A 26843-nucleotide genomic window follows, 5' to 3' on the forward strand; every position below is an offset into this window, starting at 1 on the left:
CGCTCTTCCGAGGGGTTCCCTCCTCAGTCAGAGGATGAGATCCACAGGCCTGCGGGATCCGGCCATTCTCTCAGGCCTTCCCTCCAGACACTTCTGCCTTCCTCCTTCTGCTCCAGCTGGTCTGGTTTACTTGCTGTCCCTTGTCAACACGAGGCCCAAACCTACCTCAGGGCATGTGCTATTCCCCCGCCGGAGGGTTGGGTTTGTAGCCCAGAAACATCAGCTTGACTCACTCGCTCACCTTGTCACATTTTTGTTCCAATGTCTCCTCCCTGTGGTACCTACACCACCGGTGGAATCCTCGCTGTGATTCTTCCAAGTAAGCAGCCTCTCTCCTACGTGGGGCTCAGAGGCGTCGGTGACTCACAGAGTCCCACTCCTACGTGGGACTCACAGAGCCTGAGAAGAGCTGGACTACGACGCCTAGGCCAGGCAGGTCTTTGGAAGCCAAAGGCGTTTCTTCCCGTCCCCGTGAGAGACACCACTACTCTGACACTCTCCCCGGTTCCTGGGCACACCCTCATAATGCGACACACTGTAGATGGCACGGCCGCTGGCCGTTCCTATTTTGAAGTGCTCTTGCGGAGCAGGGATTACCTTATGAAGTTGGACGGGGGATCTGAGGTCCCCAGGGGGCTCTGTGCTCTGCAAGGTCACATAGCCAATGTGTGCTCCTGGATAAGGTGGAGTGAGTGGAAGCCTGTGGAAGTCCCAGAGGGGCAAGCCTTGTCTGGTTGCAACTCAGGCCACGAGGAAGAGGGCTGTGTTGCCGCTGGGGTTTGGCAGGCTGTAACCAGGGGAAGAACGCGGAGCCTGGAGCTGGGCCTTGGTGAAGAGCTTTCCGGAACCGTGAAGATTCCCTGGGCCCTCAGGCCAGTTCTCATCAACTGTGTGGGAGCATTTTATCCCCGTTTTATAGATGAGGATACCCAGAGAAGTTCTGGGAGGTGACTGTATGCATGTACACCCTGCCCCCTTCTCCCGTGTCCTTCCCAATTTCCCTTGTCCCTTGCTCCCTACTGAGTCCATCTTCCAAGGCCTTATGAGTCACAGGGTTCTGGCCCTTCATTCTTGGAACCTTTGCACCTGTCCTTCCCTTTGCCTGGAGTGGCTCTCCTTCCTGAACTCCTACCCGGTTCTCAGTGCCACAGTCCCCGCTGGCCGACAGAACAGACTGCCTTCTCCCTCGTGTTTCTCTACAGCTCTCATCATGTTTCTAGTCAGTGGCTCTATCCCTTTTCCTGGGACCTCAGTCTTACTCATCTCTGTACCCCAATGCTGTGATACGCTGGGCTCCCTGTGTCTGTTGGAGCAAAGGGACTCCAGGAAGCCTCCTGGAGCACCCAACTCCATGGCTGTCTCTCTGCCCAAGAACACAGGGCACTTGCAGGCTGTGTCTCTGTTCAGGGATCTTCTGCTATTGACTTTGACAGTCAGTGATTGTTGGTCCCCTTTTTGTTTCCTGCCACAGCCAGAGGGTGTACTTGCCATGAGCTCTGGGGAGCAGCCTCTCTAAGGTGCAGTGCTGACCCTTGATGCTAGCTAGCACCCCTTCCCTGCTAGGTCCCCCATGGCCTAGGATGCAAAGCCCCTCCTGGCCGGCCCACCGGGGACCTGTCTCCCACCCTTGCCTACTTCCCACCCCATCCTTTTCCTCCCCTGTTAAAGAAAAAATAAAGACACTTGTTAAAGACAGCAAGGAAGACTTTATTTATGAAGTGGACTACTCCAACGGGGTGTTACATCAGGGGCGAGACTTGGCACCACTCCCACTACAAGGAAAAGTGGGAATTTATAGCCCAGGAACAGAGTAGGGGGTCGGTGCATGGAAAATTACTAAGCAGAAACCTCAAGGCTCTGGGGATTCTGGCTAAAGTGACTTGACAGGATTCTTACTGCAGGCAGGCAAGGGTGATCTGATATCAAAGGTGGCAGATTTTCCTGACTCAGCAGGATTCCTGCTCAATAAAACGACTAAAGGGCTCAAGGACAGAGGCCAAGGTCAGGGCCTGGGCAGAAAGAGGAACACGGAGGAGCCTGGCTCAAGTTTAGTCAAGTCGGTCATCGCCCTAACAACTCGGTTCTTTCATTTCTCCTTCCTCAATCCTAGCTTTTCTTGTTCTCAGGCCTGAATAATCTTCCTTATTTTCCAAGACCAGTTCAAATGTCCCTTCGGAGAGTTTCCTGAGCTCCTCACAGGAACCCAGTTTTCCTGCCTGGACATCTCTCCCCCCACCCCAGGAGGTCTCTGCGGGCAGGGACGCTGGGTAGTGCCCACAGGGCCTGGAGGCGGGTGGGGGTCAGTGAATCCAGGTGCGGGGGCAGACACCGCCCCTCGCCCGGCCGAGGGAGGGCCTCCTGGGATGTTGGGCTCATCCTGGCCTCCCTGCGGACCCGGGGCGGTCGCCGGGTGGTTAACGTCCTAAGCCTGGCCGGGTAGCTTCCTCTGGGGATGGGAGCTCTCATTCAGCGTTACAGCGCCCGCTGCAGTTGCCACGCATCGCCTGCGGGCTGAGCACCGCTTACAGGATGCCGGCGAGGAGCGACGCTCAGGGCCGGCCACCCCCACAGGACAGGCGCAGAGCGCCCCGCCACGACCCCCTGCCCTCGCTCATTTCACAGATCCGAGCACTCCGCCGGGGCCAACCCAAACGCCGCCCTCGCCTCCACCCGCGACACAAACAAGCGCCCAACAGCTACGCGGGCGGGCACTGCGCCTTTAAGAGGCGGCGGCGCTGCCCCCTGGCGGCCGCCCGCGCTTCCTCCGCGCGCTGCCCGGCGGGCTCCGGCGGCGGCCGGCCGGGCAGCGCGGGCGTCGGCGCCGGCTTCGCGGCGGGCTGAGCGCGAGGACGCGGCGGCGGCGGGTGAGGACCGCTGGCGGCCGCGTGCGCCCCGCCGGGTCTCGGAAGGAGCGGCGCCCGGCTCGGAGCGGCCGAACGCGGCGCGGGCGGGGAGGACGGGCTCGGGCGGCGCGCAGCCCGCCGCCGCCGCGGGAGGGCGTCTTGCTCCGGCCCGCGCGGCGGGAGGGAGGCGCGGGCGGTGTCGCCGAGGCCCGGCCCCTCCCCTCCGCGGCCGGCCCGGCGCAGCCCGCGGGCAGGCGGCGGGCGGCGAGCCCCGCGGGCGGCGGGGGCGGGCGGGCGCGTCGCGGGCGGGCCACCCGCCGGCCCAGCCAGTGGCGCGCCGCGCTGAGCGCCGCCCTCGCGGGCCGCCCCGCCCCGCCGCCCCTCCCGGCAGGACTGCGCGCCGGAGCCCGTTCCGCGTCCCCGCCGCCGGGAGGAGGTGCCCGCACGCTCGCGGCGCGCGCCGGCCCCGGACTCGGCCTGTGGGCGATTTCCTCCGGACCCAGGCTCCCCGCCCGAGGAGGAAGATGCAGACCTTTCTCAAAGGGAAGAGAGTGGGCTACTGGCTGAGCGAGAAGAAGATCAAGAAGCTCAATTTCCAGGCCTTCGCCGAGCTGTGCAGGTAAGGAGGGACGCGGCTCGGCGCCGGGGACCCCCGGCCTCAGCCCGGCTCAGCCTCCGCGGCCGCTGGGGAGGCGAGAGCAAAACGGGAAGGAGCGGTGAGCGCGGAGGCTGCGTGCGCGTAGCCAGGTGGCTGTGGGGCCGCCGGCAGGTCGGAGGGGAGCGGTGGCCAGTAGAGGCGATGGCTCGAACCGGGGCTCTCAGGTGCACTGTGCCCCCGACCCGAAACCCCCAGCTTCGCTGGGAGCGCGGCTGGAGGCTGGCGGAGGGACCTGGGCAATCCGGGGGTCCGCGCTGTCAGCCAGGGGTTTGAAGGTACTTTTGGACAGACGGGTTTGTCTTCCTTGGTCACCTTCTCCGTACTGGAGAAGGGCACCAACGTTTATGGGCCACCTACTACGTGCCCCGCGTGTGCTCAGCTTCCTGGAGCTGTCATTGCATATCACCCGGTTGAGTCCCATTGAAGCGAGCAGCAGTACTTGGCTTGGATGTGGTGATTTGCTGTCTCATTAGAGCCTCACAGCAGCCTTGCAAATTGGCCAGGGTGGTGATTCTAGGCCACGTGTCAGAGAAGGGGTACCGACCAGCTAGAGGGGTGGGGTCCCTTGGCTTAGGAGTGGCTGGTGCATAGAAGGTGCTGTATAAATGCATGGCCTTTTGCCTCTGCCGGGTGCCCTCCTCCTACCATGCTCAGTGGTGGAAACCGGGCGTTCAGTGGATTACAGTCTTGGTAAATTGCAGAAGTATGGAGTCTTGGGTCAGGTGTGCCTTGTCTTGCTCCACACTGTGGCTGTACCCCTGAAATACTGTTAAATCCCCGTCTCAATGAAAGCCCGGGAGGCTCCAGTGCCCCAAGCCTTTTGCAAACTCCAGGTGGAAACCTTTGTTACGCAGTGTCTCCACTTGGTACATTTGATTTTTGAAAATGGCCCCGGTTGCATTTTTGACCCTGTTGAGTCCCCAGACATTGTGGAGAATGAAACAGTTGTGCTTCTTTATCCTTGGTGTGCAGGGCAAGGGGCTGTCTGAGCTGGCACATGCTGGCAGCCCTGGCAGCACCTGTGTGCTCCTCACTGCTGTCCCCAGGGCCTGCTGCTCTTGTGTTCCGTGCAAGTCGCACAGGCACTTTCTCCCTACAGCCCCTGGTTCTGCTCCCTCGGTGCAGGGTTGGGTTTGGCTGCCTCTCCCAAGCAGGCTTCACTGGGAGAGAGCAGGATTTTCATGGCAGGCAAGGCATGCAGAGTGGCCCTAGGAATTTGCAAGGAAATCAGGAGGAACTCACAGCCAGAGCTTTGATGATGAGGTGTAAGGCTTCAGGAACATTGAAAAAGGACATTGGAAGATTGCACCCCAGATACACACTGTTGTGAAAAGGGTGCCCTACACAGTGAAGAAATGTGGAGAAGCCCCTGTGGCATTTTCTCGAAGTTCAGTTGTGATGTGGGGCACGGGAGCTCCCCCTGTCGTCACGTAAGACTTGGGAGATCCCAGTTAACACTTTGCACCTTTTTTACTGATAGCCGTTGTGTCACTCTCTGTAACCAAAGCTTGCGATTTGTCCTGGGATTGGTAGGTTTTACCCAGCAATTAGCAGACTCTAGCAAGAGTCCTGGCTGACTCAGTGTTGGGACCTCATGCCAGACCTTCAGGCTTGCCCTTCTTTGGGGCCTCCCTGCCTTTGAAGGGGTAGGGGTTCAGGACTTCCAGGTGGTCAACTGTTCTGGGGAAAATCGGGAGTAGAGTGTTAATTTTTGTAGAAGAGCTATTGAGTTCGAGGTCTGGTTGCTTTCCTTTGCCCAAATATTGACTTCAAAAAGAAGGCAAAGGCCTCTGGGCCATTCTAGAACCCCAGGAAGCCCACTCTATTTTCATTACCAAAGCTTTAGATGTTTTGTCCGGTAAACTTAAGAAGGAAAAGAAAACACCAAAAAGAGTTTTTGTTTCTTCTTCCACTTCCAGGGCAGTGCCCTCTGGTGGCCACATTTCTGTGCTGGCTGCAAAATTTTCCAACTGTTGGGATGGTGACCTGGGCCTTTGCTGTTCTCATTGGTGTGAATGTCCATGTGCCAGTGTGGACGGTTGTCGCGTTTTCATCATTTGGAATCTGGGGGTTCAACTCTCCTGTATTGATGGATGATCAGTTGTCGGTGAATTCTGTTCTGAAAAGTCCATGTTGGAGATGACTTGATGTTGCTTCAAAGGTTTGGGGGCAGTACCCTCACCAGAGAGGGTTGCTGGACTGGACTGGGATTAGCTCTTTAGTTCAGTGTCAGGCCTTATAAAAACCTTATCAAGATAGGAAGAGATCTTCTCATCCATTCTTGATTAACAGATGGGGAAATGGGCGCCAGAGTGGGCGGCTCCATACTTCTGCTCTTTTCCTTTGCCTTCTGCACTGAGTCCAGCCCGGTGACCTTGGGATGTGCTCAGAGAGCAAAGCCTTTTTTCTGGGCACTTCCAACAGAAGGTGCCCTTGTTTTCTTCCCAGGGGTCCAGTTACTGCTGTTTTTACCCTAGGGACACTTTCCTTGCAAGACTGAGTTGTGCCCTCAGAAAGTGTAGTGCCCTGTTCTGCCAGGGGTCAGTGCCTGTAGGTGGCATTAGTAGGTGGTTGAACCAAGTCCTGGGAAGTTCCCCACCTACATTAAGCAGGTACAAGGGCCAGCCCTTTCAGATGTGAGGCCTGATAGGATGGGGCCTCTGGCCAGCCAGCAGATGAGCCTTTGAATCAGCTTGTTTTCAGTGGTACTGTTTGTTCCTGTTCCTCCTCTGTGTCTTCCCCTCTCTGTGGGGACACAAGGACGTGGCTGTGGTTGAGTTCATTTTCCCCTCCTGTCTGCCTCCCGTTCCTAGGCAGGAGCCACCTTGCAGCTCCCTCACACCCTCTCTCTGTGGCTTTTTCAAGATGCTTAGAAGAGGCCTCAAGGAGCAGCGGGGGGTAAAGCTGTGAGTTAGACAGATTGGAGATTTTAGGGAGCTTCTGAGTTTGTTTTGTTCCCTTGCTGCCCCTTTGGGGAATGCTGGCTGGCCTGGGTTCCTTTCGTTCATGCTTTCTGTGCCTCTCTACCAGCTCCTTTTCAGCAGGTGGGAGCTGCAGGGGGTTGTGACAGAGGCACATGGCATCGTGAAGCCCTTTGGTATACCATGTGGGTGAACATCATCTGTCTTTACTATAACGGCAGCTGATTTTTAATGAGTTGCTTCTAAGTACCTCATCTTGTCCTAGCAGCAGCCAGGGATGGAGAGATGGGAAACTGAGGCTGGAAGCAGAAGGGCCTGGCACATCCTGTCAAGGCTTCCCTGAACTCAGGCTGGAGCCTTGCTGCTAGAATGCAGCCTCCTTGTTTATTAGGTGTACCCTTGCCAGCGGAGGCCAGCCTGGTGGAGGCTCAAAGCAGGAGAATGCCTGTGAAGTCCTTGTCTTCAGAGCACTCAGAGTGAGCTGGGCCAACCCTGCTTTTGGGACGCATGCGCAGGGAGCCGTCTTCGACCACATTGTCCCCGCTGGGGACCCATTCATACAGTTCCCAGAAGGCACTGTGGAGTTCGTTGATGCTCATGTTTACTGAAAGCCTTCTAGAATCCAGGCTTGGTGTTAGGCAGTGGTTGGGGTACAGCGGGGGAGCCTCTGCCTTCACAGGGCTGGGGGATTGTTGTCAACCATCTCTCTAGAGCGTGCCAGGGAGGGTAGGGTTGGGCTGTTGGGCTTATCCCTTTCCCTCAGATCCTACGTTTCTTCTTCTTTTTGGCAGTGCTAGGAATTGAACCCCGGGCCTTGCACAGGCTGGGCAAGCACGCTTCCACTGAGCTACACCCCAGCCCCCGTTTCTTCCTTTAAATTAGAGCCATCCTGAGGTCACTGTGTTCCAGGATGGCTTAGCACTTTGGGCTGGAACTCTTCCAGGAGATTCTGCAGAGGGAGGAAGGAGGATCTTTTCCAGGATTCAGTGATGCCGGTCTGGGTTGGTATTTATTGGTTGATTTTCATGGCAGGATTTGCCACCATCTCGGAGGCGTGGAGGTGGGAGGAGGTTCTGACTTCGGTTTCCTTTGCAGTGGCGCACGGGGAATATCCGTAGTTCAACCTTGCAAATAAATCTTTCCTGCCAGCCTCCTAGGGAGCGGACTGGACCTGTTGTCAGAGCAAATACCCGTCTGGATGCAGGATGTCTTTGATGAGGCTGCAGAGGTTTCAGGCCAGGCTCTGCAGCTGACCACCCATGTGACACCCATTTAGTGTTGTTCTTGGATTTGATAGTTTGTGAGTGGCCCTGAGGTCTGTTAATGTTAGCTGATCAGGCTGCTGGGGTGTGGGGTTTGTGGGCTTGAACCTCAGGTCAACGGGCTTGGCCAAGGAGGGGCCCACCCTGCGTGATGGTTCTATTTTCCTTTAACAAATGGTCCATCTGAATCTTACGGTGCCCACTTCTGCCCCCACAGGCTTATACCCTCACCTATTTTATGGGTGGGGAAGCTGAGAAAATTATTTGGTTGCAAGGTGATACTGTCATCTTTCTAAGTGTGGAGGTTGGAAAGTCTGTGTTGGGCTCTCTGAAAATGCCCCTTCTGTTTGTGATTAGGTACAGGTGTGTGCTTACATTTCTTTTCTGGTAGTGAGATGCAGGAGTTCACATTTTTGGGGCTGATGAGGCACCAGGCACAGCTGGGCTTACTGACATGGCAGGCTGGGTGCCTCTGTCCCTAACCATTGGACTACTCTTCCTCCACTAGTTATTTTTCCCAGTGGACTAGCAGGTTTGGGGCATCCAATAAAATCCTAGTGAAGTGCCTCATAAGTACAGCTCCTGAACGGTTGGACATAAGTAGGGTTTCTGTCCCCATTTGTATTTTGTGTTCAAAATACAAAGTGAGCTGGTAAGCTCACTTCCGAGGGGATGCTTCCTCCTTCATTGGCAGAGCCACTGGCTGAGCCCCTTACCCCTTCCTGCATGAATTGGACCTACCCCAGTCTTGGAGAGCTGGCCTGAAGTGGTGCGGCCTTGCTTTAGAAGGTGCTGCAGTCCTGGGTGGGAAACCCAGGCCTGGCAGGGTGGAGTGGCTGATCCAGCATCATACAGAAGGGACCTGGCAAGGTCCCCTGCTCTAGGAGCAGCGTTCCTGCCCCCTGCTGACTAGAGCCTCCTCTGGAGGTGGGATCCGGGGTGCACGTTGGAGCAGGCCGGGCCATTCCATTGGGCTGTTTGAATCTCATCTGGACCTTGTCGTCTTGCTGTGGGCTCCTCAGAAAGTAGCCTTTGTGGCTGTGACTCCCCAGCAGGGCTTCATAGGCTGGCTCTGTAGGCCATCATAGTGCTAGTCTGAGGATTGTGACAGTCCTTGTGACCCTCCTTCACCCCTCACTTTTAGGGTTTGGCAGGATTGTTACTGGCTGGAAATTTGAGGAACTTCTGGGAGGCAGCTCCAGATCCTGGCCCCCCCAGGCCCATGAAGGCTGGGTGCCCTTCTTTGTTAACATCGGGGTGTCCCAGGGCAGGCCGACCAGCAGAGCCTACCTCGTGGACTCTGCTAAGCCACCAGCTGCCCCTGGAGGGTCAATCAGTATGCACAGTCAGGCCAGAGGCCCTCCTAGTGGTGGCTTCTGGAGATGTCTTTTATTTTTCCATCTTTTTCTCAAGTTGAAGCTTCGGTAAAGCTTAGGGACCTCCAGCTGCTGGGCTTGCTCTTTCTCTGTTGTGTTCAGTTTGTTTCCCTTTTAAAGAGTAGGTTCCATGAAGGTAGAGACTTGAGCAGTTTTATTTATTGCTGAAACCCCAGTGTCTACATCAGTGCACGTAGGAGCTGAAAAGTTTGTCCTGGTGTTTTGGAAGCCTTTTCCATGTCCCTGTGGCTCAGCCAAAGCCACTTATGACTCTGAGTTCTCTGGGCCAGGAGGGAAGCCCAGGACGGGGGTGGGGGAGCAGGGTGGGGAGCTACTGGCAGCTTCCCAGCATCTGCCTGCGTGCCCTGTGCTGGGTGCTAGCCTTTGCCCCTGGAACCTTGGAGAGGGGTGTAAAGCCGCCCCAGAGACGCTGGACACGCTCATGGTGCAAGCAGAACCAGGAAGCCCGCAAACTAGAGAACGATGGCGGGGCTGCTGCTGCCACTTATCATTCTGAGGAGATGACATTTGATGAGAGGGACTGAGAGCTCCCTGTAGGAACTGAAGGACCCACAGGGTGGGTGGTGTTCACTGTGTAGCTGCCTTGGTCCTGAGTCCTGAGTTCCACATGCACTCAGGGGAGCCACCTAGGGAAGGACAGGCAGCTCTGGGTGTAACTGCAGACTGGTCCACCTTAGGTGGTCGAAGGAGGCTTGAGGGTGTCCGTGCTGAGCCTGTTCCCTGACAGTGTGGAGGAGGCCCTGCGACCTTCCTCCTCCTGAAGGAGCTGCAGCTGTGCTCTGGAGGCCGAGGACCAGGCAGTGCACATGCCCCGTGTGTTAGTCTAGCCTTAGTCTAGCAGCTGTGTTCGGGGAATCAGCAGCTCTGGGCCTTGGGTGGGCTGGGTGGGCCCAGGTCAGCTGACATTTCCCAGAGCAGGGTAGGCCTCAGTGCCCTGTGGTGGGGGCGGGGCAGATGCCCCCAGCTGATGCTTGTTCTCCTTGGCAGTCATTTGTCTGCCACTGGCCAACAGAAGGCACCAGGGGCACTGGTGAGAGAGGCATGTCCTCATGTCCAGCTCTCCTCAGACATGAAGCTCGGTAGGGAAGGGCACTGTGGTCTCCTTGTGGAGTGCCCTGAAGATGCTTCTGGGAAACTCAGACTGTCATTTCTTAAGTGTGTCACTCGACCTCACTCTATAATTGTCAGGCATGGGAAGCACTGAGTTCAACAAGGCCGAACCAACGCTACAGCCTTCTAGAACAGGGACTCTCCAGGAGGGTGTTGCAGAACTTTCCAGGCAGGTCTTCTGTCCTGAGAGCTCCTGGCGAGCAGTGTGGATTCCCGGCTGTCTTCCCAGCACTTGGGCTGGGAGACCTTGGATGGAGCCCCTGGCCAGGCAAGGCAGGGCGTACTTACTGCCCAGCTCCGCCTGCTGGTAGCCGCCTTTTGAGAAATCCCTTCTCCCTACCGTTAAGATTTCTTGCCTCTGGCTTCTGGTTTGCTCTAGAGTACTGAAAGGTGGATCTAGAGGCTTGAAAGGAGCTCGTTTTGCATGGGAAACCTTCCTGGGACCAGTCTGTCCAGATTTGACCTGGATTTCAGGCCTGGACGGGAGGAGGTGCTGGTGCAACCTGAGGTGTTGTCCTCTGCAGTTTGTGCTGTGGATGTCATGGACTCCTGGGCTGCTGCCTGTCTGTGCCCTGGGGAAGACCCAAGCTGGGACTGAGGGAAGTGGGGCTTGTCAGGTGACTGCTGGGTCTAGGAGGGCTCCTTTACTTCCCCTCCTTTCCTTTGTCCATCAGTGGCTTGTGCCAGAGCTCAGAGGGTACAGAGAATGCCCTGTGGGCCAGTCCTGATTGTAGATTGGAAACATACCCCCCAAGATGGGTAGCGCGTGTTCATTTGCTAGATGAGAACTGAGGCTCAGGGAGCGGTAAAGTGACACACTGAGTGTCAGAGCCAGGATTTATCCTCAGGGCTGACTGATTCCTGAAACTGTGCTGTCTCCTGCCTGCCAGGTGGGTTCACACCCAGCCACTACGCAAATGGTACCCAATTTCAGAAGAAAATCAAAGGTTCTTTTTTTAGGACCCAGAGGGATGGTGGGTGGCCGAGGTGGCAGTAAAGCTTGAGACTTGGCCAACTGGCTGAGATGCCTGGGTAGGTGGTCCACCTCCCTAGCCTCTGCTCCTCCACTGTAACATTGGGGCAGCATACCCCCTGGGGCTGTGAGCTGCACAGGTGCCTGGTCAGCGACGGGATCCCTTGCCTTCCTTCCCTTCCAGGGGTGGGCCTGGGGCCCAGGAGGGCTGGGGTGAGGTAGGCGGGTGCAGGGGTGCAAGGAGGACGCTCTGGGTGGTTTCACTTTCGTTTCTGCTTACACCCTATTTCCATCTAGCAGCCAGGGTTGGCTGCGGAGGTGAGGAAACATCCGGTCCCCACTCTGGGGCACCCACACTGGGCCACTTTTCCTACTGCTGGTTCCTGGGCTTCTGCACCCCCAGCAAGGGATCTGGAGAGGGCCCAGTATCTTCTTTTGAAAGGTACCCCACTCATTCCTTCCTGTGCTCACCCAGTGACTGCCTGCTGTGTGCCCAGAGCTCCTGGGTCGGGGACAGCTGGTGAGTCTTCTAGGGTGGTCCTGTCAGGACCCTGGGCTCAGGGTTTCTTCATGAGAATAAAGTGGGGGGCCTGTTGGCTTCTCTCTGCAGGGTGGAATTTCCTCTGTGCCCTGCATCCTCACAGGAGTGGAACAGTGACTCTGGAGGACTGTGCTGTCAGCCCCAAGCCATAGAGCCTGCAGGGCAGCTTAGATTTGAACCTGGCCTTGCGACCCTAAAGCTGACTTTAAAAGTCCTCACTTCTGTTACAGGATCCTTGAAAAGAAAAGGGGATACTGCCTTTCCCAGGAAAGGCCTGGAGCGGTGTGGGCAGTGGCATGGAGGTCCAGTGTGAAAGAAGTTCTGTTTCCCACCCCCGTTCCTCACTTTGACCCTGTGCAGGCAGGCCATGGCCTGTGCTCAAGGAGATTTGGGTGCCCAGCACCCTTGCTGCCTCGCCGTGGGCTGAAGCTGGCGGGTGGGGTGGCAGCTTCTGGCTTGTAAATGGAGGGGGGTTGCCCCTGTTGGTGAGGTATGTGCTTCCTGTGCTTGGGAGAGCTTGGGGAGCTGTCCCAGGGGCCTGTGGCGAGACTGCACAGTTGTCCCTGTGCTGCGAGATTTAAGAGGTGCAAGTTGTTTTGGTCAGTGGGCCTGGGTGGTCGGTACCCACCCTCCTGCCACGGTCTTTAACCTTGCTGGAAATTCTTTGCATTTGGGATGCTCTCCTGGGAAGGATGGGGGAGTAGGGAAGATTATCACCTTCCCTAGGGTATCCTTTGGGATGTGGCCAGCTCTGGTGCCCCTGCATCAGCAGCTGACTGGGATTGCACAGAGAATGAGACCTTGTGGAGGCTGCAGACCCGGCCCACTGCTGTGCTGTCTTTTCCCTCTCCTCTAACCAGCAGATGTGGCGAGTCGTCAGGGTGAGGTCGACCAGCTGAGTGGCAAGTGTGGCTGATTCCTGCAAGCCGTAGGTGGGGGTTATGATAGAGACTAAGAGCCACCTGGATCTTGTGATAGAGGGCAGTGGATTGACTCCTGTCAGTGCTCAATCCTTGGAGAGCTCTGGCTTCAGACACAGCTGGATGCAGGTGCTGGCCCTTAGGACTTGTGTCTGTGCTCTCCTGTTTGTTCTCTTCCACCTTGGCTTCACTTTCCTAACCAGACTTGCCAGGGTTCCCACAGCTCGTGGGTGGCAGAGCTGAGATTCAGGACTGGGTGAGTTGGCTCCAAGCCTGTACCCTCAGGCCCGAGGTGCCTAGGGGCCTGGACTCATCCTGATTTGTCAGTCTGACCCAGTGCCTGGCTCTGAACATGTGGCTGGGTCTGGGGAGTGCTGAGCACTGGGGCGCATTCCCTTCTGCGTGGCCTGGGTGTGGGGCAAGGTGGGTGCTCAGAGGGAAGCTGGCAACTGTTCCTGGAGGAAGCAGGGTGAATCTGGCAGCCAGGAGAGGTGGAGGCACTTCCTGGTTCTGGTTCCAGTGGCTGGTGGGGGTCAGGGAGAAGGCAGGGACTACTCTCTACTGGCTTCCAGCTCTTTACAGGGATTGCAGAGACCAGGGTGGGGGCCTGAGGGTATGCACGTATTGTCCAGGGCCAGGACACTGTTCCCAAGAGGAAAGGGGAGAGTACCCCCACAAATCAGAGCTGAACGTGGGGCCCCCGGCTTTACCTTTCTCCCCAAATAAACCCAGTTCTGGCTTATTGCCATGGCCAGGCCAGCACAGGCAGATTCTGAGGCTCTTGGGCCCAGAGGCCAGGCAAGTGGGCATCCTGGAGAAAGTGCTGTCCCCCATTGCCTTGGGGGGGGTGGCATTTTATAGGGCCCTGGAGCTCAGGGTGAAGGGTGATGTCTTCCGCCCTGCTGTCCCTGTGGGGAACCTTGGTGCTTTGACACTGAAGTGTTTTGGAGTGAAACAGTCTCCTGTTATGTAAACACAATTAGCCTGTTGCTGCTTGGCCCTGTCCCCACTCAGGAAGAGCAGAGATCTCTTTCTGCCAGGATGCTGAGGGTTCTGTGAGCCAGGAGCATCTGTGGCTGATCGACTGGGGGTTCTTGGAGCCAGAGGGAGTGCTGGTCCAGGGAGGGCCACTGACAGGTCCAGGACTCAGCTGCAGTCAGGTGCACAGCCTGACCCTGGCCCTCCTGCAGCTGGATAGGCCTGGTAGGAACTGTGGGGAGGACCCCCTGAGATTGCTTCCACTGGAAGAGGGAGGCAGTGGCCAGTGGGTGGCTGCTGGTCAGTAGCCCAGGCTGTTCCAATCCTCAGGGCTGCAGTTGTGAGGGCCCAGGCAAAGGGAGTTAACCAGAGGCTGGGAGGAGGCTCAGGGTGGTTGGCCTGGCCAGGGCTTTGGGTCCCTCAGGGTTCCTTTCTGGAGGCAGTGGGAGGAGTGAGGAGAAACTGCTCAGGGCCTTCTGCCTGAGGCTTGCCTGGCCCCTGCGGGGTGCCTCTGCCTGTTAGTCCAGATTCTCAGAGGCTTGAATCTCTTTAGTGATGGCCATGTCAGGGGCAGCTGGGCAGAGGCAGTGCTGGTGGGAAAGCTCTGGAAGGAAGGACTGCTCCAAGCCTTCCCCTTTGTTGTGGCCACCATGGACAGCAGGGCTGTCCTGACCTTTGTCCTCCCCAGAGTAGCCTCTTGGGCCTTTAGGAGCTGTCCAGGAGCAGGGACTGGGGTTGGAGAGCTCAGGCCCAGCTCTGCATTCAGCTTGTGGGCCTGCACTGATTCACATTTGAAGGTCAAGCTGAGGGGCCCTGGGAAGTGGATTTGCTGCCTGTCACTTACATTAAGCTGGTAGGTTTGCCTAGTGGACAGTGGAAAGACCACAGGGAAGTGCCTGGGTCCATTATGTGTACTGCGAGGAGTGGGTCTTCTGTTTATCTGCTGAAGACAACAGCACTGGAAACAGAGAAGCTGGGAGGCTTGGCCCATGAAATTGCAGAAGTCTCAGGCAGGCTAATGACCAATTTGTGAATAGCACTGGACAACTTACTGAGGGGCTGGGGATGTGGCTCGTGGTAGAGTGTTTGCCTAGCATACATGAGACCTGGGTTCAATCCTTAGCACCAACAAAACAAAACAAAACAAAAAAACAAAAAACAAAAACGGAGCATGATTGCAAAGCACATCACATCAAGGGTATGTAGTATGTAGTGAAAAGCAGGTGTCCCTCACACCAGCCCAGTCCCCAGAGGCATTGTGTCGCTACCTTCTTGTGTGTTCACAGACCCATGCTCTCTTTTTACAGGCAAGAGTATGCTTTGCGTGTACGTGGTGGCCTTTGGCTCTCCTACGCTTTCTTTTAACAGAGTTTATAGATGATTCCATATTGTCACTGACTTTGAGCTGTCACTGGCCAGGGAAGAGCATGTGAATGTAGCTTTATTTTGCTGTTCTCCTACAACCTCAGGGTCATTCAGACCCCTTGTCAGTCTCCTTTTGGGTGCTAGGCCTGCCCCCAAACTTGTGGTCGCCCTGTCCCCTTGTCTTGGCTTGGGCTGCCGTAACATACGCCATGCATGTTCAGGTCCTGCAGTTCTGGGAGCTGAAGTCTGAGATCAAGGTGATGGATTTGGCTCCTGGTGAAGACTCTTCCTGGCTTCTTAATGTGTCCTTGCATTGCAGGGAAATTTATTCTCCTCAGGACACTGATCTCATCATGGGGGTGCTCCACCCTCCTGACTGCATCTGACCCTAATTACCTCCCCAAAACCCCACCTCCAAATACCATCACTCTGGGTATTAGGGATTCAAACTGAGTTTTGGGGGGACACAGTCATTCAGTCCATATCATCCAGGCAGTTTGGAGGAATTCAGTAGCACGTGGCTCATGCCCTTGAGCCTGGGAGGGGGCTTCAGCATATACGGGTCCCTGTGCCTCCTGCCCTTAGTGTGAGCAACCCCAGTACAGGTTCTGTGCTGGAGGAGGCTGTCAGGAGTGCTCAGCCAGCCTAGCGCCTGGGAAATGACCGAACTCGGGCAGGCGTGGAAGGAGGTCTGAGGGATCCCAGGAGATGAGGGTCGGCTTGATGGGGATGGTTTCTAGCCCATGTGAATGGTCTGGTTATCAATTTCCCTCTTACCTTGTTTGCCCCTAGCGAAGATGTGTTTTAGACCCGGTGATCACTACTGATCTCCCAGCTGGTCAAAGGGAGGGCTGTGGGTCCTTACACCAGCAAGTATCTCCTCCCTGCCTTCCTGCCAGCCGGGGCGAGAAACGGGCTGTGGAGGGCGGGTGAGGTCCTCTCTACTTCCAGCAAAGTCCCATTTCCTCAGCTGCCCCCCAGTTCCAGCAATGCCTCTGAGCCACGGTGCTTCTGGGAAGGGCCCCCAGCCAGCCCCTGGCTTGTGCTGTGCCTCGTGAAGGAACAAAAGGGTGTCATGTTTTCCCTGAAGTGTTCTGTCCTCTGCAAAGACAGTTCAACATCATGGAAGAAAAATTTGAAAAGACAGATCGTTCCTCCACCCCCACCCAGGCACATTTCCTTTTTGTATACTCTCTTCCCTCTTGTATCTAACTGTCACAGAGTTGAAGTCATTGTACATGTAGCATTTCGGTTTCTGCTTTTGGCACATAGCAGGGTAGTGTAAACACCCTGTGTTTATAGACTTTAGAATGTTTTTTAGGTGCTAGGATTGAACCCAGGCCCTTGCACACCCTAAGCACTTGCTCTGCCAGTGAGTTGAGCTCCCAGCTTCAGGGAAAGTTCATCTTAAGTTTAATTTTGATTCTTTTTATTATGGAAAAAAATTTAACATATACAAAAGAAAGACTAATAGCACCACAGCCGCTCCTTGATACCAAGTGTTAGCCACTATTAACTTATGACTGCTGTTTTATTTTTACTTCCCCTGTGAATTCCAAATACCTAATTTCATACAGGCTTTAGTGTGATCTTTAAAAGCTAAGGAAATGTAAAAAAAATAAAAAAAAAAATGGCATCATCACACTTGAGAATAAAGTACAATAGAGAGGGATTACTTCTAGTTGCAGTAGGACAGGTCTGTTTAACATCTGTGCTCCGATATGTTGAGCATAGTTTTATTGAATATTTAGGTTATTTCATGTTTTCCTGGTGTAGATTACATTGCATTGGACATCTTTGAATGTAAATGTCTTCTTTTCTGATTCCAGTGTGTTCAGTAAGCATTTTTACAGGTTCTTGTTGCATAATAAGCCATCCTGAAACCTGGTGACTTTAAGCGGCCACCATTTTTTGGGCTCCCGTTCCCAAGCTGGGCTCATCTGCATGGTTCTGGGCTTGGCTGGGCTCCATCCTGTGTCTGGTCAGCTGTATGATGATAAGAGGACTCTGATGCTGGGGCTTGGCTTTTGGTTATTGTGGTGATGATGACCTGCTCATGTGCCTTGTCCTCCTCCAGGCTGCCTGGGCCTGTTCCTCTCCAGGAGGCCAGGGCCTAAGAGTCACTGGGCATTTACAAGACCTCCTGAAGCCTAGTCTTTTCTTGTTTTAGTCAGCCTGTTTGCTGCTGTGATTAAAAGACCTGAAAGAATAATTTTAGTGGGGGAAAAGCTTATTTGGGGGCTCATGGTTTCAGAGGTCTCAGTCCATGGACAGACAACTTCATTCCTTGGGGTTTGAGGTGAGGCCAAACATCACGGTGGAAGAGTGTGGCAGAGGGAAGCAGCTCACATGATGATCAGAAAGCACTCTCCAGATACAGAATATATACCCCAAAGGAAGGCCCCCAGTGACCCACCGTCTCCAGGCACACCCTACCCACCTCCAGTTAGCACTCAGTTAATCCCATCAGGGGATTAATCCACTGATTGTGTTTTAAAGTTCTCAGAACCCAATCACTTTACCTCTGAGTGTTCTTGCAGTGTCTTGAGCTTTTGGGGAACACCTTCCATCCAAACCGTAACACTCCCTCATGGTCTATTGGCTGCAGTAAGACCCAGAGCCAGCCCACATTTAAGGTGAGAGAAAGTAAACTTCACCTCTTGGGGGAGTGGCAGAGTCATCACAAAGGGTGAATGCAGGGAGGGGGTCACACATGGGGGCATTTCTCTACACAAGTACATGTGATTTGTTCCTGTGCCAGGCAACCTATAGACCCTTCCTGAGTCAGCGTCCAACAGGTACCCAGCTGGTGCTGTGCTGGGCCTAGTAGAGGGTGGGAAAATGAGGTCCTCACTTTGGGGTCCTCTGGGTACTCATTCTTGAGTGAGCTCTATAAGAAGTAAATGTCTGTGTCATTCAGAAAATGTTCCTGAATCTACTCCTACTCTGCTCAACTCAAGCCAAGTGCTCTTTGTTTTGATCCTCTGGGAACTTGGCCTCTGTTTAAGGAGGGGAGGCTCATGTTGGTGATGGACCAAGGGGACTTGGTGTCCATCCCTGCCTCTTGTGGTGGTGGGGAGTTTTGTTCCTGGTTTGGGACCTAGGTTACCTATGTGGCACCCCACCTCCCCTTTCCTCAGCAGAAAGAGGAGGAGTTGGAACACTGTAGCCTCTACATCCTAGAACATTTCAACTGGGAGAGTCCTGGGGTGTTCGCTGGGGAGCTAGGGTGAGCCTCCCGCCAGGATTCACTCCTGCTGTCCTTGTGCTCCTCCTCCTGCTGCTGGGCGTGGCATCGCCTCCAGACCCGAGTTTTCTGCCGTTGGGCTGCCGTTGGCCTTCTTCTGGACCATCTCCTGTATTTCCTCAGTAGAGCTGTTTGGTGTTCCTCTGTGGTGGACCACATGGTGTCCGTAGCCAAGCGCTGGGGCGAGTCCTTGTTGCACAGGCTCCATCGCCCATTATTAACTGGGGGAGTTGAGGCCTGGCCCTGAGGGCCACAGGCCATTCAGCCCCATAGCACGGCGTGCTCGAGGGCGACCAGAAGTGGCAGGTGGGGGATGCGGTGGGGAGGCCACTGCAATTGTCCAGGCAGTGGAGGCCTAGATGGTGCAAAGGAAGCAGACACAGACCGATGGCCTGATCCGAGGATGCGCAGGACCTTGATATTCAGGGTGTGGTCCAGGACAACCATCCTTTTGAGACATTGGGAGCTTCGGCACAGGCCTGGAGTTTGTGTGTTTGCAAGGCCCCCAGGAGATGCTATGTGGAGAACCCCCTGCCCCCAAGGGTGGGCCGAGAGAGAGGAGGGCTTGACGCTAAGGCTGACCACACAGGTGGTGCCGTGTGGGGGCAGAGAGTGGGGTTGGGGCACTTGGTCCTCCTTGGAAAAGGGAGTTGACATTGCCTTCCTCCTCACGAGGCTGGGAGTGGTTGTTTCAGAGGCTGGAGTCAGCCTGGCTGGCAGGGCCGAGGGTGCCCACAGCCAGCTCTCCCTGCCTCTCTGGTGTTCGTTGTTCTTCCTGGGTTGGTGGGGCACTGAGTGCACTGTCCCTGGCTCTGAGGAAAGATGGGAACAGAATCCCACTTCGACAAGCTGCCATTCGTGTGGGACAGATGGTGATGACTGGTGGGTCAACTGCAGGGTGGTCATGAGGACCCAGGCAAGCAGCAGTTGGAAAGGCGGGGGCTAGCGTTGGGGCAGGTCAGCTGCGTTCCTTTGTGGGGAGGTTGCTGTGGTCTGGGGATCTTGGGAGGCATGTGCCCTGGCAGGAAGGGTGGCACTCTGGCTGGTGGGAGTTTAGTGCAGGCAGGGGTGCATGCTTCTCTGCCCTGCCCCCTGGCTGTCCTGGCTCTTGAGGGCTGAGCGTGCCCAGAGCAGGGGGCTGGGGTCAGAGGGCCCTGTTTGCCATGGAAAAGGGAGCTCGGCTGGTTTGGCTGGCTTCAACCAGGACTGTGGCACACCCTGCTTCGGCAGGGTTTCCCCGCAGGCTCTGCTCTCTAGCTGTGCCCAGCAGCATCCCTGGCCTCTGCCCACTGGATGCCAGGACTACCCTGTGACCATCAAACATGTGCCAGAAAAATTGCCAGATGTCCTCTGGAGGAGGTCGGTCAGCTGAGAACCAGCGCTGGCTGAAGTTTCCTCCTGGTTCCAGCCTGCCTTTGTTAGACTGAGCCTTGGTTGTGTCCAGGTGGCTGGTCTGGCCAGCTTGTTGACTGGCTTGCTGTCCTGGCTGGAACATACACTGGTGGCAGTGTACCTGTGGGCTCTACGTGACCTTGGATTCAGGGCACCTGGCTTGCCTCAGTGGTACCAAGTCAGGGTGTTGTGTCTGGGGGCCAGGTGGCCTGGGTGGAAAGTCATGGCCCTCTAGTCCCTCATTGGGGACCATGAGCCTGTTCCTTTACCTCTCTGAACCTTGATTTTTCCTCCTGTATGGGGCTGTGGTGGACCTTCTGCGGGTGCTGGTGAGATCGGGGGTGCAAGTGGATGGCTCCTGGATGCCTTTGACAATCTCTCAGTTTCCCCCTGACTTTCCTAAAGCCCTTCAGTTCTGAGCCTTGGTTCTCTGTAGAAAATGGAGGACCTTAGGGAGAGGGCCAGAGCCAGAAGTTATCCCCAGAGGAGAGGGGAGGAATGAAGGCCAGCAGCCCAGCTAGCACCTGTGACATTTTAAAATGGAGGCCCTGCTCTAGAGTCCCAAGAGGACCATGTGCTGAGGTCAGGTGGGTGAGCTGTAGCTGAGGCTAGAGTGTGCCCTGGTCCCATTGGCTTTTCCCAGGGGTGGTGACCCGAGAAGCCCCGAGTGGCACCTTTCTCATTGTTCCTGGAGCCCAATAAGGAGCCACGTGATGAGTGTGAATTTGGACTCAGGCAGAGCTGGGTTTGAACCCTATTCTTCCTCAGTTAGCTGAATGGCCCCAGTGGCCTCTGGGCTTCAACTTCACTTGCAGGCCTTGGGTGCTTGGTGGGGGAGGGTTGGACTGGGGCGACCCTCTTGGACTCTGTCAGTCACCATTCAGTCCTCCAGCAGTGCCCATTCACAGATGGGAAGCTGCGGCCTGGAGGACGGCCCCAGGGGGTGCACAGTGAGGCTGCCCTTGTTACTCGCTGGCTGCTCTTGAGTCTGAATGCCAAAGATCCTAAAACTAAAAAAGAACATACGGGAGAAGGAAGGCATGCCTGGCATCTTCCTGGAGGAGCCCTGAGCCAGACGTGCAGGAGCGAGGCTGGGCCCCCGGCTGGTGCTGCCCAGGCAGCTGGAAGCCCTTCTCTTGAGCTGTCTGGCCCTGGCGCCTTTGTTGGCTCCGTTACTTGTTGCCTGCAGGGGCCTGAGCAATCTGTACTGATGGTAAAACATTTGTTGGACTGCCGCTGTAATCACACTGCAAGGGACACTTGGAATTATATCTGCATTTGGGAAGCTAATTTTAAAGAACGTTTTTCCTTCACAATTATATGCAATCAGCCTGCCAGTGTTGGTTGGGGATTCTCCTTCCTTCCTTAGCTGAGAGGCATCTGCTTTTCTCTTCCTGCCTTTCCTTCAAGCCTGGGAGAGGGACCACCAGCCCTTGGCTGACAGGAGCCCCAGTGAACCCTTTCTGTGGTGGCTGTGCAGGGGACAGGGACAGGAGATGTGGAGGACGAGGCTACTAGACTCAGATGTGGGCTACAGGATGGGTGGTAGATTCTGTTTTCAAGATAGGAGGCTCAGGTTGGTGGAGAAGATGTTGGAATATGTCATTTCAGTCTGGGATGTTGGAGTGACCAGGACTCTTGTGAGTGCAAATGACAGTAAGCTCAGTTCAGGTGAACTTAAGCACGGGTGAACTTCTGGGCCCAGGCAATTTCACCCCTCAGGTCCTGCATTGTCCCTCCTGTCCCTCCCCACATAACCCAGCCACTGGGATCTTTTCTCAGTTCTGAACTCTTTCTCAGCTTTTACATCCGCCATCCCCACCGCTCCTTACCGCCTGTCCTTTGATACCCTGGTGCAGCCCTGCCCCCTGCCCCAGCCTCTCCTGCAGACCTTCCAGACTGTGTTCCACACTGTGTCCTTGTTTCAATTGTTCCCTTGTTACCCTCCCCTCTGTGCTGTGAACTTGAGGACAGGGACCTTAGCAGTGAAGCTGTGCCTGCACATAGTAGGTGCTTGAGAAGCATGCATGAAACAAATGAAAGCATGCCTTGGGTCAGAAGGTGGCTCAGCCGGTCACTGCGAAGAGTTAGTTTAGGAGGACCTTGGCCAACCTCGACCTCGCCTGCGGGGACCTGGGTTCGTTCCCTTCTCTTGAGTTTTTGTCCTGACAGCTGGAGTCGCTGCTGCACACGCACTGGCTCTTGGGTCAGGGAAGCAGGTTGAGGGTGGGACAGACCTGGGGTGGAGAGAAAGCCCAGGTCAGGGGAACATGCCCCTCCTGGTCTCCGGGTCCCAGGGTGATGCCCTTCTGGCCCTCCTTGGCCCTTCTCTTGTGCTGTCCCCCTGCAGGGGGCCATTCCTGGAAGAGGCCTCAGTGTCAAGCGAGGATGGTGGGCTAGGGATCAGCATAGCCAAGTGGCTGGAGGTGTGAAGGAAGCAGCTGAGGGTCAGGGTGCAGAGCCAAGTGTGGGAGGAGCAGGCAGGGCGGGACTGCCTGGTGGGAGGTGGGCACCTCTTGCAGGGTCAGAGTGCCAGTGGCAGGGAAGCCTCAGGAGGGCAGGACTGGGCAGGGACGGTGAGCTGAGTCTTGTTTTCAACTTAGAAGGTCCCTGACTGGAGGGCAGTGTGCAGGCACAGCAGGGAGACCCCTGGCGGCCCTCGGGGCAGGTCTGTGCCTCTTGCCAGCACTTTTGTACGGTTTTCTCTTTTCTCTTCTGATGGGAATTAGATATTCCTCTTTTTGGTATTTTCCACTTCTGCCCAGGGGCCAGGCTCTTGGCACTGGCTTGTTTGCTACTGTGACCCTCCATGTGGGACTCTGAGGGATTATTTCAGCTGTTTGGGTCGTTGCCATGACTCCCAGCTGCAGAGCCTGGCAAAGCTTCAAGACTGGGGCATGTGCCCACCTGCTTGGAGCTGGCCCTGGACCCTTGACTCTTGGCAGTGGGGTCCTCTGAGGCCCAGGTTCATCTTCACCTCCTCTGGAGGCCTGGCTGGCCATGCATTTTCATTGGCTGCAGTCCTGTGATCCCGCCGATTTCTCTTATTGGGGTGAGACTTCAGCGATGTTATCTCTGCCACCTTCTGCACAGATCTCTCTCCCCGATCTGGGCATCTGAAGTCTGCTTGGATGCCTCTCCTCATGGGGCGTTCACCGCTTGTCTTGACAGTCTTCCCCTGGGAGCTGGCAGCCTCTTCCTGAGGTTTAGCTTAGTCTGCTTCCAAGTCCCTTCTGCTTCGTCGGAAGGGTCCCTTCTGCTTGCAGAGTCTGATGTCGTCAGAAGGAGCTGGCAGCCTACGGGAGGGGAGGAACAGGGATCCAGACTCCTTGCTTCTGGGCCTCAGACAGCACAGGGCACAGCCTAGTGGTACTGGATGCCTGAGGCCATACATTCCCCGTAGGAAATGCCCTGGAGCCCTTTACCTTCAGGCCTTTCAGGGGCTGCTCTCAGCTCCTGGGGACCCAGGGCGGTGGCACCCATCTCCCTGGCCTGTGGGGACCCCGGATCCAGGGAAGGATTTCAGCCTGCACTTGGGGCAGTGGTGGGTGAGGGAGGAGAGGCAGCTTTGTCCGGAAGAGTTCCTCTCCGAGAGATCCAGAGGGCGCACCCCCGCAGACCTGGTGTGCCCCCACCGCACAGGGCTCCCACTTCCCCGGGGCAGTCATGCAGTGCCCTGGAACTCACAGGCCTTTGCTGACTGATAGGCCTGAATTTGGGTTGTGGTTCTTCTTGCTGAGAGTCTTGGCAGGATTCTTTATTGCTCTGAATCTCCCCACCAGGAAAATGGGACAGTCATGCCCCTGATGCTGCCGTGGAAGCTAAACGCGAGCAGAGTGCTCGTGCAGTGCCTGTGCTCTGGGCACCCGGGTCCATCTCCTTCGTCCTTCCTCCTGCCTGGTTTGGGGAGAACAGAGTGGGTGGGAATAAGGGAGCCCGGCATTATTGGTGTCAGCCTGTGTTTGTCTGGGTCACACTCAGGCCCTAGGAATCCTCCCATGAATTTGAAGGGCTCAGGGTCATCAGATGAAGTAAGTGCTGCTTGTTGCCTATAAATGGGGACTTGGACAGGCCCCTGCTGGCCTTGCTGGGCCTGGGTTCTGGGCCCGGGGCTTAGTCCAGGGGCTCAGGCTCAGGCTTGCATGTGGAGTCTGTTCTTGCTCAGAGCACTTGGCTGGGCTAACGGAGGTGCCCTTCAGTGGGTCCAGGTGGCCTTGGGATTGGGTGTGATTGGCCTGGCTATCTCTCCTAGACCTCGGGATGACCTAAGGATCAGGATTTTTACCCCTCTCTCCAATTTACAACCAGCGCTCCTGGGCCTGGGGCCCTAGGCATCCATCACCCAGTCCCCACCCTCCTCCCTGACCCATGGTGCCTCTTCCCTGTTGTTTACAATCAAGGTCCCCTGCGACAGTGTCCGGTCATACCCAGCACCCTCTGGAACCCTGCAGACACCATGTGAGACTGAGTGCCAGCCTCCTCAGTGGCTGTTGAGGCCCTGTGAACTCCTTGGCAGATCCTCATCTGTCCCTTTCTCACATGTGAACACCTAGAGGGAGTGACAGATTTGTAGGAGTCTTGGCACTGTGGTCACAGAACAAGGCCCTTGCCAGTCCCTACCAAAGGCAGACAGGTCCCAGCCCTCAGCACCTGTGTAATGGGTAAGAGGGCACAGCGTGACACGGAGGTGATTGATGGGGGTCTTGAGATGGGGAGGTGGCCCTGTGCACTCGCCCAGGTCCTGATGAGAGGGAGCAGGAGATGCTGCAGTGCAGGCAGAGGCCAATCGGAGTGACGTAGCCAGCAGCCAAGGACTGCGGGGGCCTCTAGAATGGATGCTCCCCAGGGCCACCAGAAGGAAGGCTGCTCGCAACCTCTTCAGACTGGAACCAAGACAGAAAAGACAGCAGTGTCGTAGTGCTCTGCTTGTGGTGATCTGGGACAGCGGCAGCAGGTGCGTGCAGTGTTGGTACACACTGCCTGTTACAGGGCCCAGGGGGCAGCGCTGGGTCAAGGTCAGAGTGCGTGTGGCCATGTGGGTGTCAGGTCAGGCTTCTGGGCTCCCTGCCTTATTGTAGCCATGGGACAAGGTGGCTCTTGCATTCCTCGAAACGGCCTTCCTGCCTGCCGTGCGTGCGTGTCCGAGAGGGAAGTATTTAGATGGGGTGCTTGTTTGAGCAGCAGCAGGGGTGCAGGGGTGCAGGAGCTCAGTGTCTGGGCACAGCCACGGGGGCAGGTTTCTCCTTCCCAGAGTCCCAGGGAGGAAACAACGGCTCAGGGCATTCTCTCTGCCTGCAGAGGCTTACCTTGCCAGGCTGAGATTAAAGCTGACTGCATTCTTGGGATTAAGAGAGTGCTGAGAACAGAGCAGGCTGTGTCTGCACCTGGGCGGGCTGTTGGAGTAGGGGAGGAGGCCTGGAACCCGCTGTCAAGCACCCCTGGCCTGCTTCTCCAGGGACCATCCCTAATTAGGGGAAGGAGAAATTAAACACCTGTAAGACCAAAATGATTTCAGGTAGAGAATTTTTATATTAGAAAGCAGATGTGTCTTCACTGTTAAGGGACAGACTTCATGTTTGCTTTTGGCTTGGACCAGCAGCACTTGGGATACTGGGGTGCCTGAAGCCCGCCCCAGTCCCACCTGTGACTCCTTCCTGAAAACCAAGGGTTGGGATTCCCCCATGGCCTGCCTACCTCTCCAGGAGGCCCAGGAGGGGAGTCACTGGCTGCCCTCACCCATGCTGGGCTCCAGCAGCCGCTTCTTGGAGTTCTCCCTGTGGGCCTGTCTAGGTCTGAGGGCTGGTCCTGACTCAGGCTGCACTGAGGGGACCCTGTGCTGTGGGGCCAGCCTACCTCCCTCTGGTGGGGTGCTGAGCATGGGTAGGGTCTTCAGTAAAGGTTGGGGGTGTCTGTCCAATCAAGGGAAGGACCCTCCCCTCATAAAAGACATATGGCAGCTTCCAGTTTATCTGGTTCTACTCTGGAGCTGTCCAAACAATTGAAATGTTTGGATTGGCTTTAAAATTCTGTTCATATGTTGTCTTTATGTTGGGTCATTTCAGTTTCTGGCACTGATAGTAGGAGGAGAATCCAAATTACAAAATAATCGGCCAGGGAAGCAGGATGCCATGGGGGAGCAGGCAAGCAGGGCGGCTCTGGGCTGAGCTCAGCACTGGGAGGCTGGAGGGAGCACCTGCAGGCTCCAGCTGTGCAGCTGGGGAGCTGAAATAAAGACCAGTCTCTGCCCTTGGGGGTCACTGTCTGCAGCTGAGTACAGCACCCATCTGTAGCATCTACAGTGTGGGATGGCTGAAACCAGGGGACAGGGCGGAAAGGGGCCTCTTGGTGAGGATGGTGTTGCAGCTGATCTGTTTGGGTGGCCTCGAGAGTTTGCTAGGTGGGGACAGGTACTTCAGTGGAGGGAACTGCTTGTGCAGAGGCATGGACCTGGTGTTTTTGGAGAAGCAGATCCCTCCTGCGGGGGGGTTGAGAGGAAGGCCTGGTGCTGCCTTCTCTCTTGCACCTCAAGGCTGCATCTCCACATGCCCACATATGGTGAGCTCAGACTTTGGGGATATAGACAGGCACAAGCCCTGTTCGCTGAGGGACACTTGATAGTTAGACCAGGCCAGGTTAGGCTGCAGTGGCAGATGTCCCCCCAGGTCTGAAACAGCGAGGCTTGATCAAACTTGCTCCAAGTCCCTGTGGATCTGCCGACTCCCCAGGGCTGTGGTCTGCTCCACAGCAGCTCCCTCTTAGCCTCAGCACTGTTGCCATTTTAGGCCCCATGATGTTTTTAGGGTTCTGTCCTGTGCATCCTCCACACACTAGTTGCCTGCAGTATTCACCCCAATTGCAGCAATCAAGAACGTCTTCAGGAGCTGGGGTTGTGGCTCAGTGGTAAAGCGCTTGCCTAGCTCGTGTGAGCACTGGGTTTGATCCTCAGCACCACAAAAAAATAAATAAAAGAAACAAAAGTATTGTGTGCATCTACAATTAAATATTAAAAAAAAAAAAAAATGGATGTCTTCAAACCTCCCTAAATGTCCCTGGGGGAGCAAATTGCCCCTGTTGAGAACCAGTGCTGGCTGAAGGTCCTCTTAATCATTAGTTTCTTTCTGGATCCCAGCCTGGCTTTGATGCTCAGTCATGGTTGTTTCTAGGTAGTAGGTCTGGCTGGCTTTGGTGGCTGGTGCACCTTTGGCTCCTGCCCTGCTGCGAGACTGTGAGGACTGG

General features: G+C 55.9%; 1 protein-coding gene across 4 annotated transcripts in view; it reads left to right on the forward strand.

Moving 5' to 3' along the window:
• The first annotated feature begins 2754 nt into the window (after positions 1–2754).
• The window catches only part of ITPK1 (inositol-tetrakisphosphate 1-kinase), a 138330-nt gene continuing 114241 nt past the window's right edge, over positions 2755–26843 (forward strand). Inside the window, exon 1 of one of the 4 annotated variants that reach the window (XM_079127630.1) lies at positions 2755–3462. In XM_079127630.1, the coding sequence (XP_078983756.1) occupies positions 3368–3462 (95 nt within the window). In that variant the 5' untranslated portion in view covers positions 2755–3367. The remainder of the gene's footprint in view (positions 3463–26843) is intronic. The other 3 variants (XM_079127631.1, XM_079127632.1, XM_079127633.1) reach the window with 3 other exon arrangements.

This window comes from Sciurus vulgaris (genome assembly GCF_902686455.1).
Source record: "Sciurus vulgaris genome assembly, chromosome: 2".
Classification (NCBI taxonomy): Eukaryota; Metazoa; Chordata; class Mammalia; order Rodentia; family Sciuridae; genus Sciurus; species Sciurus vulgaris.